This window comes from Salvia miltiorrhiza, chromosome 7, assembly GCF_028751815.1.
Source record: "Salvia miltiorrhiza cultivar Shanhuang (shh) chromosome 7, IMPLAD_Smil_shh, whole genome shotgun sequence".
Classification (NCBI taxonomy): Eukaryota; Viridiplantae; Streptophyta; class Magnoliopsida; order Lamiales; family Lamiaceae; genus Salvia; species Salvia miltiorrhiza.
Window position 1 is genome coordinate 34,423,343 of NC_080393.1, and position 18,222 is coordinate 34,441,564.

Consider the following 18,222-nt stretch of genomic DNA (forward strand, 5'->3'; position numbering starts at 1 on the left):
CTGAAGAACGAAGACTGAAGACTGCAGATACCAACTGAAGTATCAGTTGAAGACTGATTATTTAATGCGCGCAAAGGACTGATACTAAAGTCAAGTATCAGTTGAACATTCCTCCTAGGACTGATCTTCCAACGTTCAGAGGAAGCCACATACGCTCAAGTACAGCCGCATTAAATGCAGAGATCTCAGAATATCTTATCTCTGCAGAGGTCATTCCTATCTGGTGGTTACTTTTCAGAGATGTCACATCTCCTGTCCATCAAAGAGAGCCGTTTCCACACAGACAAGGAACCTCGAAGATTGAAGCCTCAGCCCAAATTCGAATTGCTCTCCAACGGAAGAAATCTTGAGGATGATTTACGCCAACAGATCTATTCAAGAGTTCTCCTACAAATAGCGCTCGAGGATCACTTCAACCTTCACCGATTCAACGACATAAGCTGAAGCTCTGCCAAAATAGCTACTCAGCATAAAGCTCAACCGCCCCAAAGCTTGAATCGAAGAAGAGAATTCCAAAGCCAAAATCAGTCACTGCTGATTACATACATTCTCTTAGACCCTAGGCATATATCTGTTTACCCAGAAGCCAAAGGTCAAACTTGCTTCAAAGAACTTGTTCTTTGTAAGTATAGTTGGCACTCGTTCAAACCTCCCCCCCATAAGAGTGTTTGAGTGGTTCGAAGTTCAGGAAGGTACTCTGAACTCTGAGCGAAAAGTCTGAGCACGAGGTGTGCTTAGCAGGGATATCCTACGCGAGGTGTGTGGGTGCTGAAGAAGGGTTTTCTTCAGTTTACGGTTGTGTGCACCAGGCAAGCACACAGGTACGGTTTGCAGTGCACCAGTGAAGCACTTGCGGAGTGGATTGTTGGTCTGATCAACCAACCGTGGGTGTAGGAAAGGGTTTTTCCGAACCACGTAAAAGTCTCTGTGTTATTTACAGCTTTCAGTTTTACATACTTACTTGTGCTATTTCATTTGATAAAACTGAACACTGAATAACAGCAAAGAGAAACCTTAATCCAACAACCTGCTCCACCGAGGCTATTATGAAACTAAGTTTAATTTCCGCTGCGTATGATATCAATCTGACTGAACTATCCTCTGATAGTAAGGAAGAGTGATATCATCTCTATCTTAGCAAACACGACTGAAGCCCTTACATGAATCAGTTAAGTTCCAGCAACTTAACTGATAACTCATTACTGAAGAGCTTTCAGTATCAGTCGTCAACCCTATTGGTCAAAACTGTTTTTAGTAAAACATGAGTCATTGTTTGCGTGTAAAGTTTCGTTTTAATCTCTGACTGAGATCCCTCTGATTGAGGTCAGTAGATTGTTGCAAAAATAGCCTATAGGTGTATTCCCCCCCATACACCTATTCGAGACCCCCCGGACCTAACAATTGGTATCAGAGCAGGTTGTTCGCAAGAACTATCTGCATCTGACTAGGTTCTACTTGAACTAGATCCTTTGTCTTAAAGGTCTCAAAAAAGTTTTACTCTTTCTTTTTGTGCTTGCTATTTGCTCTATCTGCTGTTATCTGTTCTCTCTTTTTTGATGGAGACTAACCACAGCAGATTATCTTCTCTACCTATGTTTAGTATTGAAAAATACGACATATGGAAGTTTCGGCTTGAAAGCTTCCTCACCCCCAACATTGCCGAATGTGGGAAGTCATCACAAACGGACCAATCACCATCACCGAATCGATAAAAAGGGTTCCTACTGATCTCCGTCAGGATCCTTACGATGAGGTCCAGCCCAAGTCAAAGGCAGACTTCACCACAGAAGAAATGAAGCAAGATGAGTTAGACAACCTCGCCAAAAGCATCATCTCCGGCACCGTTCCCGACAAGCATGGCAAGCTTATGAAACAAGAAGTGTTGGTGATGGTTGAAAATTGTGCAAGTCACCGTTTTGTTTATGAATCCATCTAAGCGTCTTAATCTGACTATTGATTATTCTGGTAGTTCGACAGTGAGATAGAGAGATGGACGATGTGCAGCTATTGCGGGAATTTGCTGAGGTTTTCAATTAGTTTTGGAGGAGACTGAATTTGTTGTGGATTGTTATGTTTTTTAGTTAGAAAGAGTGGATGTTATTTTGGAAGTCTCTTAGCTCGCTCTTCTAGGGAAGGTGCGAGCTGATTGGTAACGTCTGACTATGTGATGGAAAGAAGTGACTTACAAAGAAGTACATAAACTGAATGACATTGAGGAATGTTGGCTAATTATTGTGAAGTAAAAGGAGGAGTCGAGTTGTATTGAATTGCAACAAGTGGATAATTCAGATTTCAAAGTGCCACAGGCGGTAAATGGCTTAAATGTCAAATGCATACAAAGTTTCCATTTGTAATGAGCCTCTGTCCTAACTACCCCTACACCGGGGGGTTGAGCATCATATTTCCCTTAAAGCTGGTGCAGCCCCGATGTAAACAGTGCAGCCATACCGTTACATTCATACGGCCAATGACGATATGGAGCTGTTAGTGCAGGATATGCTGGAAGTCGAAATTATTCAACCCGGCTCAGGGCCTTATTCAAGCCCGATGTTGTTGATCCGAAAGAATTAGGACGATAGCTGGCGATTTTGCATTGATTATAGAGAGTTGGGGAGTTGTACTTGAAATAAACGTCTAAGCTATGACCACAGTTTAGTCAACTTTATGACTATCTTTTATTTTAACCCCTCCTAGAATAATCCATGAAAAACTAACCCGTGCAAGCCACGTTCGTGTGGACGTTTACACGAGAAGCTCCCACTATTCTCAAGGTTAAAATAATTAATTTTAATCCTTTTTAGAATAACACGCAGAAATTAATACATGCAAGTCACGATAGTGTGAACGTTTACATGCAAAACTCCCACTTATTCACAAGATTAAAATATTTTTAATTTAGAAGTTTAACCGACAAAAGCTGCAAATTAATAACGAGTGCAAGCCACGTTCGTGTGGACGTGTACACCAATTATTAATTTACTTTGTCTTAAACCAACTGTGGAGGTCTATATCAATTTTATTTAAAAAAATTGAATTTTCCGCTTAGTCTTTTACTTCAAAATGTTTACAGGTTAAATCACGTTGACACGGAAAACCTAAGCATGCATTTCTATAACACATGTAATAAAACATGCTCGTTTGAAATTAAAACGTGCTTAGTGAAAACGTGATAGAACCTAGCATGATATTCTATGCACATTTACATTCACATAAAGCAAATAAAATCATGCTCAAAACACCATAACGGTGATAAAAACCACGACATGCTAAGAACAATAAAAAAAACCTTCGCGGCCCATTCGTGGAATTCCATTTCTAATCTATTACATTAAAAAAATAGAAAAGAAATAAAAAAAACTAAGCTGAATCGGGCCCAAAACGGACCCAAAACCGGGCCCAAAACTGATCCAGCAACAGCCTCGCGCAGGCCCTTCTTCTCGCAGCAAAGCAGCCCAGAAATGCAAGGCTCGGGCCCAAAAACACAGCCCAAAAATGCGGTCAAAAGGCCCATCCGCCCATTTCAGCCAATCAGCGGCCCAAGCTTATGCCAGGCCCACATGTCTCCAGCCCTAGAACCTAGGGTTTCGCGCCGCCAAGAGTGACGCCACAACCCACCACCGCCCGCGCGCCCTCGACTTATCGCTGCCAGTCCCGCCGCCTGCAATCTCCACCTCATAACGTCGCCGGTCAAGACCAGGGCGACGCCGGAGCAGTAGCAGCAGCATAGTAATTTCCAGACGCCAAACAAAATTGAAATCGCGATGAAGATCCGCCACGATTTAATGTTTCCTTGGCTGTCGACCGCTGCAGTTCTGAGATTACACGGCCTCGCCGGCGAAATTGTTGTATAACAAGGCTGTCGTGCCGGTAAGGAACGCCGGAGCGCCCCCAACCGCCGATGCCGAGAACAAACAACATTTGCTGCTCTGCTTCACGGAACAGAAAAGACTCGTCGGAGGCGCGATGGCGCTTGCGATTTTCGGCCGCGAAACGCCGCCAGAGCCCCGCTGCGCTAGACACGGCTGTCGAGCAGGCAGAGGTTGTTGGAGAAACTCCAGCCCTCGACGCCATCGAGCGTAGGCTGGCGTCCATTTCGCCGTCTGACCAGATCCGCCGCAACCTCCTCTGTGCGTTCCAGGTGCAGCAGAGCCCGCCGGAGGCGCGGCGGCGCCCTCCGATTGCCGGCGAATCAACAACCGTTGTTGATTTCTCTGTTCTCCGTCTTGTTCTTCGCAGTTACAGGTTACATTCGAAAACAAAATAGAGAATTCGAAAATCTAGTCTAACCACGGATTTTCTCGTGGTGGAAAAATAATTACAACGTCGAATCGACGTATCCCACGAATCAACAAGCCACGAAGAACAAACAACAGGAAAAATAAACAGCCGAAATTTTGGAACTACGGCTTTGATACCAATTGTAGGAACCATATTTTGACATATGATTCACGTGCCCGTGATCCATTTCGGATATCAAACGAGTACATACAAAAACCATGTGCCTATAGCAAGAGGATAGAATCTTACTTGCAAATCCGGCAATGATCGACTCCAGTGTTGATCTTCCAACTTGTTCCCACGGCAAGACTTGACGTTGGATGGCAACGATCTTAAAGTCCTCTCCTTTTCCTAGGGAAACGCGCCGCCTCATTTTTATGTGCTCTCACAGATTTCTCTCTATTTTATCTCACGTAATGTCACCAGTAATTAGAATTAGGGCTGTACCTATTATTTATACTGGGTATTAAAACCCTAAATAATAAGCCCATCATCTAATTAAACTAAAACAAAGCCCAAAGGCTTAAGTGAGAAATAGATGGACGGACGCCCCATATGGAGTGAAACCTTTATTGGGCCAAGCGGGGATCTACTAGCTTGAATAAAGTTTGGCCTCCCAGTGCTCGATTTTCCTATTCAGCCCAAAATAAAATCGAGACACAAGTATTAATTTATTCCACTAGAAAATTAATACTGAATTACCTCTTTATTCTTTAGGTGAGTCGGGGCTAGTATTAGACTTAATTAATCCCCGTGTTTAAGATATCCAATATCCATTAATTAATTAATTCCTATGACGATCAATTAATTAATTAATTAGTCGTTTAATTATAAACGACATCTCGAGTGCTACCACTTAAACTTATTATCGTATCGGAACTAATTCCACCTGCAGGGTTTAATACGATAAACTTATTAAGTTCCTCGAGAGGATATTATCATCCTGTTATTAGCAGGACACAGATCCTTATTGCAATATAATCGCATGTCAAATAATAATTGCTATCACCCAAAGTATCGAGTATATTGAGCTTCAAGATAACTCTCACCCATGATAAATCAAAGCAATAGTCAATCTATTAGTCACACCGATTAATCCAACTAAGGTTAAGACTATTTAAGTCGCCGAGATCTTGATTCTTAATTAGTCAGAATATAAGAATTCATCTCACTGTGATCCTGTTCAATACACGAAGGTACTAGCATAAATAAATAGCCAAGACAAACTATTTATCCATTTATGCTACAATCTAAACGAGCAACTCGTCCATAGTTGCCTCGATTGTGAACTCAATTTATATCTCAACTTTTTCCAATTATATGATCTTCTGTGATCTACAACACACCATATAATCTATAGTATGAGATAAATTGGACTATAATAGGATTATGCAATAACAATATTTCAGATAAAAGAATCACAGTGAACTAAGAAATCAATGTATACAAGCATAAAGTCTTGCTTTCAGTATACAACCCTTAAACTCCTACGAAGGTGAAGGCAGTGCGTTGATTTTTAGGATTGAGCAGGTATTATCGTCGATTTATCCAGAGTTATGGACAAATTGCTAAGCCACTCATTTCTACTCTAACACCCTCTGTCCCACAATTTATTATGTTTCTCATTGTATTATCTAGGGGTGAGCAAAAACCGAGCCGACCGAAAAAACCGAAAAAAAATAAGCCGAACCGATCGGTTTTCGGTCGGTTTTTTTTCTATGGTCGGTCGGTTCGGCCCATTTTTTACAGAAATCTCGGTTTTTTCGGTCGGTTCGGTTTTCCCGAATTTGATCGGTCGAAAACCGAACCGACCGATAAATATATATAATATTTTTTTTTTACTTTCCTAAAGCTAAGCCCACGGCCCACCTCCCCACCCCAATTTCTTAACCCTAAATTCATAATCATCAAATCTCACTTCTCTCTCACTCTATGCGGCGCCTCCCCTCCCCTCCCCTCCCCTCCTCCCAACCCAAACCTGCCTCCCTCCACCCCCAGGCCCCATTTCAGATCGGCGACGCACTCCATTCCAGACCGACGAGCCGCCCTTCCTTGCCGCCGCGCCTCGAGCCTCCCGGCAAGACGCGCTCCATTCCAGAGCGAGCCGCACCTCCAGCCTCCCGGCGAGACGTGCTCTGTTCCAGAGCGGTGAGTCTTCCTCTGCGCCGCCGCCTCACCTCCACACCAGAGCGAGCCACGCCGCCGCCTCACCTCCAACCGTTGCTTCTCCGAGTGCACCGCCGCCGCCTCACCTCCAACCGTTGCTTCTCCGAGTGCACCGCCGCCGCCAGCTCATCCAGCTATTCGGCTCGGCTCTATTCGGTCGGTCGAAAACCGATTATTTCCACGGTTCGGTGTTCGGCCGGCTGCTCTTCAAACGTCGGTCGGTTCGGCCCATAAATCCTCCAAACCGTCGGCCCATCGGTTTGTATTTTTTTGGTCGGTCGGCCGGCCGAACCGACCGATGCACAGCCCTAGTATTATCGGATGAGATCCTCTGTCCCACAATATATTATGTTTCCAATTGTATTCTGCTAATAATTTCACTATTTTACACAAGAGCTGCCAAATCATAATATTTACCATTTACATTCATTTGCTTCAAACAAAAAAGAAAACCAAAAAAAAGAAATCTACAAATATTCATATTTTGCTATGAAAAAGAACATAAAAAGTAATAAAAGAATGAAGAAATGCTATTTTTTCTTTACACATCAGTTTGTATATGCAAATACCCATCATCATTTGACTAACATATATATTTGTGTATTGCAAATAAGTGTTTTGGTCATTGCGGCGACGAAAGGTTCAACAAAGAGAACTTAACCCGCAAGCATATCTTCCTCTTCTCGACGTCCAGTTTGGCCCCCGTCACTAGCCAATGCCCGGGGCTATCCGATGGCCCCCGACATAGCTGCGTCGTGTCCACAAACTTTAGCAGTTTCTGCGCCTGCAGTCGGTGCCGGTGGCCCTGTCGGGTACACGCCGGAGTCCACTATGACCGGCGCCGACTTCTCCTTGTCGGTAATGGAAGTGCTGATCGAGGAGAAAAACCCCGATTTCAATGAGTGGTTAGCGGAAGCGGTTTGCATCCAATTGGAGTGGACGATGTAGGCAGCGGAGACCCTGGTGTAGAGGAGGCGGAGGTGGAGGACGTCCTTGCTGACGTGGAGTTGGGCTCCAGTGACGATGAAGGCGGCCTCAGCCCCCGGGTTCAACCACTGGGGGTCATACTTCACAGGGGCGGTGCACACGTGGGAGAATTTCTTCCACTGGATCGCCTCCAAGTACCGATGGTGCTCGGGCGCCTCCTCCGTGCTCCGCCACATGCCCGATTGTTGGAGCTTGTCTTCCAGCAGCACCGGCGGGTTTACCAATTGTTGGAGGTGTATGCCTAACCTGATTAATAGTTATAACTAGCTCAGTGTGTTGTAGTTATCAAATTTTGAATATTGAATTAAATTTGTATCTAGTAAAAATTTATAAGCATTAATAAGTTTTTGTCCAAAATTTTTAGAAAATAACCTTATAACTTTATTTTTAATTCAAAAACCTCTAATTTTCAACATTTTACAAAAATATTTCGATAGAAAAAATTCGGCGACGGAATGATGAGTCAACTTAGCGAAATCTTAGTGGATTTTTTTCCACCTCACCTAATAAAACGATATTGTTTCACATAAGAATCTGATGAGGTGAATCATCATTTCATCGTGGAATTTTGTAGAAACAGGACTAAAAGTTGAGATTTTTTTTAACAAAAAACAAAAGTTGAAGACATTTTCTGAAAATTGCTCAAAATTTGGTACACAAAATATAATTAATCAAATTATAATATCCAATTCTACCATTTTACATATAGCATATGGCAATTCTATTTATATAGATAGAATTATGGAGATAGATAGTCACATTTTACTATTTTGTGTTTACACGGTTAACACGAATTGTTTGTGTTGCCAAAATTTATGTAATAGAATTTGTACATTTATATAATAGTGTGAATAACACTGTTACATAAATTTACACAATTTTTTTTAATCATTGACTTTTTTGTGTAAGGATATTAAAATAAAAAATTATTATTATTTTTATATTTTTATCTATATAACTATAATTTTTTAGTATTATATGTCATCAACTACTATAGAATGCGACCGCTTAATACAAATTATAATTGCACTTGCAGGGATCGAAAATTACCTGTTAGATTTGATGCCCTCGAGATATAACCGCATTCCAGTGACGGGGGTGTTTCCTGCCGTAACCTATTCATGAAATTAACCTTAATTAAAAGCTGATAGAAATAAATAAAGATTTGACTTAGGAAACGAATTGTGTAAATTTTGCGGGGAAAAGAGATTGACCTGAGTTGTATTAACATATAGCTTTGGGCCCATCAAATTGAAGTTGAGAGATGGTGTTTGGAAGGCCTTATTCATTTTGGGGCCCAAAGGAAGGTCGTTGTGAATGGGGGCCCATATTTTATGGGCTTGAAAGTCCAGGAAGTACTGTAAGTCACCTATTGGAGGCTTATCTGTTTATCCAAATATAATCACAAATCAGTATTAAAAAATAATAATAATAATAATAAAAATTATAGGGAGCGTTTGATTTGGTGGATGAGACACACTCAATTGGATGATTAGATGCGACCGAATTATCAATCATGTGTCCGATTGTACAAACCAAACACTTAATTAAAATGAATTATTTTATCAATCATAACTTACAACGAAGATAGAGGTTGATGGCGTGGGACAAGAAGCCTTTTCCAGGGACACCTCTAAGAAGAGAAGTAATTGGAATGAAGTTGAAATGAATGGCGTCTGGGTTTGATGCAACTGTCGGCAGCCATTCACAATGTGTGCCCATTTTTGAATCTCCTCCCCTTCGACAACATATCACACTTATCCCCTGCACCCCAAATATTAATTATTTTTATATTTTTTATTAATCCTTCATAGATAGGATGCATGTATCTGGATCACATTTCTTCACAAATACATCAAATGTCAGAGTAGGTATTTATGTATACAAAGTCCAATTTATGGGCTCAGCTTTGACATTCATTCCACAAAACAAAGGGATTTCAGTTTCATCCTATCTATATATACGTGTACCATTATTTTTATTCTTCTATTATGAAAATATAGTTAACTGGATTCGAGTTTTGCTTCTTGTGATTAAAATTAATTGACATATAGTATTATAATTTTCAACGTTCTAATATAATATATTAAATTAATTTTTAATTAAGAATTCCGAATTAAAAGTGATGAAACCTACATCTTTTGCCGTTGCAGATGCGTAGTTGCTGAACAGATTTGGTTGTGGATCAAAGATCTCACTGAAAGCCTGCGGTGCCTGCATTAATTGACATTTGTTAGAACTCCATCTCAAAAAGAAGAAAAGAAAAAGGGGGATTTAATTAATTAATTAATTAGATAAATTTAAAGAAATAAAATAAATAAACCTTGTTCTTTTGGTCTTTAGTTTTGGTGCATTGATGTGGAGAAAACGTGCATGCCCCAGTAAACAATTGATCTCCAAGATTATCCAAATGATTCTTGAGTTGTGATGCCTCCATGTTTGAACATTTCTCTTGCTTTACTAATATCACATCCTCTCCACCTATGCTCAGCCCCACAATTATGTGAGTACCATATTTTTCAATAAATCTGTCACATTCCAAAATAATTCATCAACGTCACCAAAATCCCACTTACAATCAATGCATGATTGCACCATAATATTTTTCTAGTGTAATATCTTTTCTTCTAAACAACAATTTAATTACCATTTATTTTTCGAAAGTATTGATCATCTCCCCATGCGTTACTCCTATTTACTAGTGACGTGCTCGATCGTGTATTATCTTCTATAAGTTGAAATTTTAGGCAGTTGAACCACTTTGTTCAAAATTGTGGAATTAGTAGAAGATTAATCGAATATTACGACATTCTAGCTAGATTAATAAAAAGTCTTTGGTTTGACAGATTCTCATCGACATTCGATTTAAGCTTCAATTAATATGTAGAAAGATTGTACTTAAGTTGGAATGTCAACTATGCTAAAATTACCAAAGTCCAAGCTATTAATATTATTGTACATAATAGTAATCAATAACGAATATAATAATACGACATTATCAGCTCTATAGAGTAGTGTCAATTTCTTAAATTGATATAGCCGACGTTTGGAAATTTTGATGGACTAAGAAATTTTCAAGGTAAACTTACAAAGTATCAAAATTTGGAGAAAATCATATTGATCGACTTTCCCAATTTTGCTTTTGCAATTGGAAGTAAAATTCTACCTTTGAAATGTTCAACTAACTGATATTTTACCAATTATATCTTTGAAAAATACAGAGAGAGAGAGAGAGAGATTTCGGCGTGGCATTTATGTACATTGTATTTAGAGATCAAATTAATTTATTTGAGAAAGTCAGCCAACTACTAACGAAGCATTTTCCATTAATATTATGTGCAATTTAGCCTCCAAATACAGTTTAAATGGTCAAAAAATCTTGCTCTCGATCAACAGCACATTAACAATTTTCAACTTTTAATTTTCTTGGTCACAAATATTTATTAACTGTCTTTTTCAGTATTACCAGCATGAATTAAAAACTATATATGAAGCAGAATAATGCAGCAATTGAGTTGAAAATAAGTAATTAATTAATACCTGGCAAGAGCAGCAGGATCCCATTTAGAAGGAACTGCGTTTCTAACATGAGGAGCAAGAATCAAGGGATAGCGATGAATATGAAGCGTAAACAGCACGATGAAGTATCCATCCAACCCTAGATTCTTGGTGTTGGAAGCATCCACGGCCCACGACCCGCTTTGGAACCCGAACATCGCGTTGAACAACCCGGATGGGATCTTCCCCGGCAACGAGCATTTCTGGTTGAAAAATTCCGACATCTGAAACAACATGCCTTAAGCTTAGGGTTTCACTCTTTCACCAATCAATAATGAGATGATCAAACACAATAACCTGCTTGAAGTCCAGGATGTCGGTCTGGTACCTCGTACGCTCACCCTTATCGCATTTTATGTCGTTCGACACGTCAGCCAAGGATCCGAAACCCGGGACCCGCAGTTCCCGGGTGTCGGATTCGTTCAGGACGACGAGCCGCTCGTCGCCCTTGCAGTATTTCAGTCGAAAATCCGACGATAAATCGAAGCCCTTGCCCAGGCTGGAGAGAGCCCTCTGCACAATTCCATCATTCATATTTTTTTTGCTAGATGTAATAAACCATAGATGATGATGGATTTTGTGCACACAGATTTTGTGTGTGTGTATATATATATAGTAGTGAGTTTAAAAGTGGAAGAGATATGATGGTATTTGATTCATTCCGTTTCTTGTCTTGTTTCAAGAAATGTTTCCATTTATATTAAAATTATATGGTATGTTTGACTGATGAACTGTGTATGGTTTCCGTGTGGTTTGATTTGGTAAACGTTCTTGCCTTCACACTAAATCATAAACATAAATTCTATTCAGAGATTTCTGGAGGTTATTTTCGATATTTTACTCAAGTTTTTTTTACGTGCGTGCGTGTAATACTAATAACTAAGAAAAGCTATAATCCGGAAATTTGGCTTTATTTTGGTGTCAAGTCCTATAATTTGACGTCAAAAATGGAAAACATGAGATTGTATGTCATATTTTTTCAGATGGGATCCTCTGTCCCACAATATTGTGTGTACCACGTGTACCACTCTTCATTTCTTTATTTTATAAATTATTTTTTAGTATAAAAATAAAAATTATTATATTATTATAAACTATAATTAGTATTTATCATTGAAAATTTAAAATTTAAAAAATTATATACCCTAACTTTGAATTAATGAACCCAAATAATCTATTATTAATTCAAATAAATATAAAAAAATAATTATAAACCCTAAATGGATGAGTGAACCCTTGTTAATTATCTTTATAATATATAAAAGCATAATAAATTAAAATGACATAAAAAATAATTTATAAATACAAAGAAATGAAGAGTGGTACACGTGGTACACACTATATTTTAGGACAGAGGATCCCATTTGATATTTTTCTATTATACGTCATATATTGTTCATTCATATATAATGTATTGACAATTTGACATATCATATATATTTATCAATAGTAATTAAGTAAAACATACAATTAGGAATGTCAATCCAGCTCGAAATTTGTGGGCTGACCCGGTTAACCCGTCAATCCGAGAGGGTAAGGGTTGAAAATTTTCAACCCGATAAAAATTACAACCCGACTAGCCCGTAACCGAATAGCTCGGCACCCGATAAGGTCGACCCGACTAACCCAATGGGCTAGCCCGAAACCCGAATACATAACATTAAATATTTAGATATAAAAATTAAAAAATGACAAAATATTATAAAGTCTCATCATTTCACTTTTTTGTATTTTTGAGATGCTTTGATTCTATTAGATCAAACTATTGTTGGATATTTTATTATTTTTTCTTTAACAAAGTTGAACATTTTATTGTTACCAACTTATTATATGTTATGTAATCTTGATTTTTTCTTCAATGTCTTATATTTTTGCATTTCATGCTTGCTATATAATTTATATCTTTGATTTCTATATATTTTAATACATTATACATTAGATCATTAAGAATAACAAAATAAAAATTATTATTTTATTTTTACGCCTTTAATCCTATTAGCCCGATGGGCTAGCACGAAACCCGAACGTTTAGGGTTAGGGTTGAAAATTTATAACCCGACAAAATCCTCAACCCAATTAACCCGCACCTAATTAGCTCAAAACCCGATAGGGCATGGCCCGAAATCTGGTGGGCTAGCTCGATTGACATCCCTACATACAATGTGAAAATACTCCACATTTGTCATCTTAACTAATTTCTAAGAATAAACTCTCCTCAAATGAAAAGGAATAAAACAATCGACAACAATGAGCTCAAGAACGGGGAATCGGATAATAATTTCTCTGTTGTATCTTCATCAATTGACAGTAGATACGCCCAAAAGAAATTGCCAGAAGTTGAGGCTTACAAGATAAAAGTTATTCCAATTGTTGAAACATAACTGATCCATTGTAATCCATTGTAATTCTTCCATCCCAATTACTTCCATCCTTTCTATTCAATAAGCCACATTAAAATGTCTCATTTTAATACTATTATTTTAAAACTAGAAAATCAATATTGTTAGAGTAAAATTTGTACTCTATTGCATTGTCATTGTATAGACAAGTAATAGTATCTGCAGATGTTCTTCTCTGAGTATCTTGGTCATACTCTTTTGAGACATTCAGAGTCTTCGTACTTGCGATTTGTAGCAGATATCTTTGAGCTATCTTATGCGATCTTTTTGGATATACATAGCCACGATTTTACAAATTTAATGAAACCTTATTGGAGCATAAATACAGATAGATCAAGATCATCCAAATAGAGTCCTCATCAGGCTAGAACTCATCATGTATCCTTCTACGACTAGGAAAGAATTTACTTGTGCAACAAGAGAAGATTGGAAGCTTGAAACCCAGAAAAGGAGGCCAATTTCGTTCATGATGGCTGGGGATTTCGTTCATAATAGCTCTCGCCATGTAGACGAGAATTCTTATTCCTGCTAGATGTCCCCCCGAACTTGGTACCATCTGTAGTACATTCATTGATATAGTACTTATATTTCCTCTAGCAGAAGAGTGTTTGTGAGTTATACGCTTGAGCGTACATTGTAAAAGAGTTATAAACTCTTCTTTATCATTGATTCTTGTTTCTCAAAGGATTAGGTGCACCTAGAAAGTTAGTCGTTGTCTAGCTTTCAGTTATTCACCGTTAATGAGGTTTTGGGAAGATGTAGAGGCTAAGTAAGAGGGTGTCTTATTGTGTAAGTCCTTTGAACATCTTAACTTCATATATATAGTGGATAATTTTCCCTAGGTGAGGCCCCCAGACGTAGGTTGTTTAACCGAATTGGACTATCATTCTTTGTTTCATCTTTCGTACTCACATTCGCTGTTACAGCACATCTCACCACATTAGTTATTTTTTCAAATATATAACAAATATTCTCACATAACTCATTATTTACATTATATGTCAATGTGGTCCACACGTAAATATCTCACTTTTTATTTTTTTTAAAAATATATACTTCATCCGTCCCCCAAATAACTTCTTAGTAGGGGACCACACGAGTTTTTTGAAAAAGTTGTTAGGTGTGTTAGTAACGGATAAAATGTGTTATTAATGGTGGGGTAATGTCCCAAAATAGATAGGAAGTCATTTGGGGGACGTCCCAAAATGAAATATATGAAGTTATTTGGGGGACGGATAGGAATATCTTTTTTTCCTCTCTCCTACTTTTTTAACTAATATATCATCAAAATAAGTTAATTTCTCTTTCCTATTTTATTATAAATTATTTGTTTCTTAATATTCATGCCCCAACTTTGTGGCCTATTGAATTAGAACGGATGGAGTATATGTATATAGGCTTCATTTTTTAAAATGTCACACTGGAGGTGGGTTTTCATACAAATTTAATATTTTTTAACTCATTTATTAACATATATCCATTTAAGTGTTTAATTAAATATAAGCATGATTGTTAATTTTATTTTCCAATATTTTTATAATCTTTATACAAATTTCAATCTATTTATATAATTAAGATGAAATATAGGCTGGAAGAGAGTCTTATATATCACAAATTATTGACCAAATATTCCATCTTTTTCTTAGGGTAGAAAAATTGTTCAACTATAAAATTACACATGTCATAATTAGAGCTGGAAAAATCAGTCTAGTCCGAAGGGCTGACCCGACTTACCCGATGTTGGGTCCCGGAGGGTCACTGAACTGGTGTAGGGGGGGAAGAATACACCAGTAGGCTATTTTAAAATATTTTGAACTTCTTTCTTTGACTGATAAGAGTAGTGAAAGCGTGATCAGTGAAAAACAAGTTTAGTGAAAAAAGGGGTAGATTGATACTGATAATGGTTTTGTAGTTAAATCCAGTATGAAGAACAAGTCGACATACTGATAGTTCAGATAAGGCTTAAGTCTAAGCAGCTGCAAATCAAAGTAAGTGTTATAAATCTTACTGATTACCCGAAGGTTTGTCAGTTAGACTGATAACACTTGGTGAGCGGAAACGATTTAAGGAAATATCCTTTAGTGAATCAGATTGTCAATTTTAATGTTTCTCTTTTCAAGTTAACAGGTTCAATATATAGTTGTTGTGCACAGATACGATATGAAATACTGAAAGTTGTAAATAACACAAAGATTTTTTACGTGGTTCGGAAAACCTTTTCCTACCTCCACGATCAGTTAATCACACTGATAATCGATTACACTTGTGCTTACGGGTTCACAACAAACCTAACAACTGAAATAACCATTTCGGTACCAGCGCGCTGGGTTGGGTTTCTCTTCTTCTCTCAATCTCACAAAAATGCTAAGACTTCACTCATCTAGTTTGTGAGAACTGAGAACTCTCGAGTTTAGACAACCGTCTAAAACTCTTACACTCAAACGCTCTTTTATCTCGGTTGAAAAGGTGTTTGAAAATCTTCCAACTAAGATTACTGAGAACAGGTTCTCGAGTAATCAAGGACTAGGCTAATGATGTAAGAATGTGATTGTCTATACACTTCTAACTAGAGTGTTTATAAATCAGGTAGATTGATTTTTACAACAAGGTTTACTCTCTTCTTCGATTCAAGTTTAATGGCTAAGTAGTGGCTGACTCGATATTTTGGCAGAGCTTCAGCGTAAGTCTTTGAATCGTTGAGGTTGAAGGTTATTCCTTGAGCTCTATTTATAGGCAGAGGTTGAAGAATAGATCCGTTGGAGGAGATCCTTCTTCAAATACTGCCGTTGACACTTAATTTGATCTGTGCTCGGGGTCTTCGTCCTCGATCTCCCTTTTCGCCGAAATGAGTAAGGTCTTCTGGCATGGGGAGATGGTGTTACAGTGTAAAGTAACACGGATGAAGTAACTATGCTCGGTGAAGGACGATTTGCAAGATCCCAACATTTAATTCTCTATCATTTGCATTTAATGCGGCGTGTACTGGAAGATAAGTGATATGTCCTCTAATGCATCTTCAGTCTGTCTTTTGTGGCTTCAGTTCCACTGTATTCTTCAAATCCTTAACAAGTCTTCAGAGAATGTTTCGACTTAAAGATTACTTCTTTATTCTAGTACAGGTCCTTCATTTATTGTTGCAATAACTTCAGGTGAGCTTCAGTCGGTTAATGCTTCAGTCGAGGTCCTTCAGTCAGGTCTTCATCAGTCTTCAGTCTTCAAGCTTTGCCGCTTCAGTCTAACTAGAAAGAACTCTAACACTTGAGTTCGAAAAGAGTCTAGCTTAGAAAATAAAATCTAAGGATTTGGGGATCATCAAAATAAGGTTAGGATATTTTTTTTATATTCCAACACCCGACTTTAGAAATATCCTTCTGAGTTTCAGATGTCGTCATTGTTTTCTGTTTCTTTATTATCAGCGTTGTCTTTGCTTGACAGACTTCAGCCCTGTCAGTCTGTTGACTTACTGTATGAACATAACACTCCTTGGCTGCTACCTGATTACCATATACTTCTCATACTCCTCCTTCGATCGAAAACTGCATCTTTATATAATACATAGACACCACTGCCCTAAAGATATCAAGGGAGGGCGCCCAAGAATCATGTTGTATGCAGGTCTCTATTGATCAATGACCACGAACTCCATTATCTTGGTCTTTCGCGCCGCTGGACTTCCTAACGTGAGTGGTAGCTCGACACGTCCTACGTGGATCACCATCTCCCCTGAAAATCCATAGAGAGGGTCTGTTGATGTCTTCAATCGAGAATCTATATTCATAGCTTGCAAACATTCTCGATACAATATGTTGAATGAGCTCCTTATATCCATGAAAACTCGATGAATTAGACAACTTGCTAGTTCAACTGTACATACCAAGGCGTCATTATGCGGCATCGCCAGTGGCCTCTCATCTTTCGATCCAAAAGAAATTTATGTGTCGGTATTCGTGCTGGCAATTATCATCACATGCATTGCTTGGGCCTTAGCTGTCCTAATTACATCTTTCCTATCTCTGTCGGTGTGATGTACCGAGTTTTGTGAGATTGCAATTGCACTTGAGCTATCACAATAAATGGGAACTTCCCTTTCTTTGATTCTGTAGTCCTTCAGTTGTTGGACTAACCATAAGATTTGTGAGCAGCAACTTCCAACAGCAACATATTCAGCTTCAGTTGTAGATCTAGCGACTGAAGTCTGTTTCTTTGAAAACCATGAAATTAACTTGTTACCTAGGAATTGACAAGTTCCGGGAGTTGACTTTCGTTCTATTTTGCATCCAGCAAAATCTGAATCTAAGTATCCAGATAACTTGAAGTTGTCATCGGCTGGATACCATAGGCCTACATTTGGTGTGCCTTTGAGATATCGTAGAATTTGCTTTGCTGCATCCATGTGTGCTTCCTTTGGGTCTGACTGATATCTCGCACATACTTCGGCTTGCAGTAGGATATAACAGAGATCCTATGATTTCTCTGTATTTTGTCGAAGAAACTAATTTCCCTTCAGTTCCTGGATCTACCTTCCAGTTGGTGTTCATGGGAATCTTCACCGTCTTCATGTGTTGAACTCTGAACTTGTTGATAAGTTCCTTAACATACTTCGACTGATTGATCAGTATTCCTTCTTTAGTTTGCTTTACTTGTACTCCAAAAAAGAAATTCATCTCTCCCATCATCGACATCTAGAATTTGTTCATCATTATTTCAGCAAACTTTTTGCATATACGTTCGGATTTGGATCCGAAGATAATATCAACGACATAGATTTGAACATGTAGAATATCTTCTCCTTCTTTTAGTGTGAATAAGGTCTTGTCCATTGATCCTTTCTTAA

General features: G+C 38.4%; 2 protein-coding genes across 2 annotated transcripts; both read right to left on the reverse strand.

The window, feature by feature from the left end:
* Positions 1–6,841: 6,841 nt before the first annotated feature.
* Positions 6,842–11,665, reverse strand: LOC130996146 (MACPF domain-containing protein At1g14780). The gene is given in 9 exon segments (XM_057921652.1): positions 6,842–7,228; positions 7,230–7,677; positions 8,482–8,546; positions 8,646–8,815; positions 9,012–9,195; positions 9,568–9,645; positions 9,755–9,959; positions 10,972–11,213; positions 11,287–11,665. Coding segments are annotated over 9 exon segments (1,791 nt in total). The 5' UTR covers positions 11,524–11,665; the 3' UTR covers positions 6,842–7,066.
* Positions 11,666–17,319: 5,654 nt separating this feature from the next.
* LOC130994146 (uncharacterized mitochondrial protein AtMg00810-like) lies at positions 17,320–18,070 on the reverse strand. Its single transcript, XM_057919176.1, has 3 exons — positions 17,909–18,070; positions 17,619–17,802; positions 17,320–17,507 (listed from the first exon to the last, which is right to left on the reverse strand). The coding sequence occupies exons 1-3, from the start codon at positions 18,068–18,070 to the stop codon at positions 17,320–17,322; spliced, it is 534 nt and encodes a 177-aa protein (XP_057775159.1).
* Between the last annotated feature and the right edge of the window lie 152 nt (positions 18,071–18,222).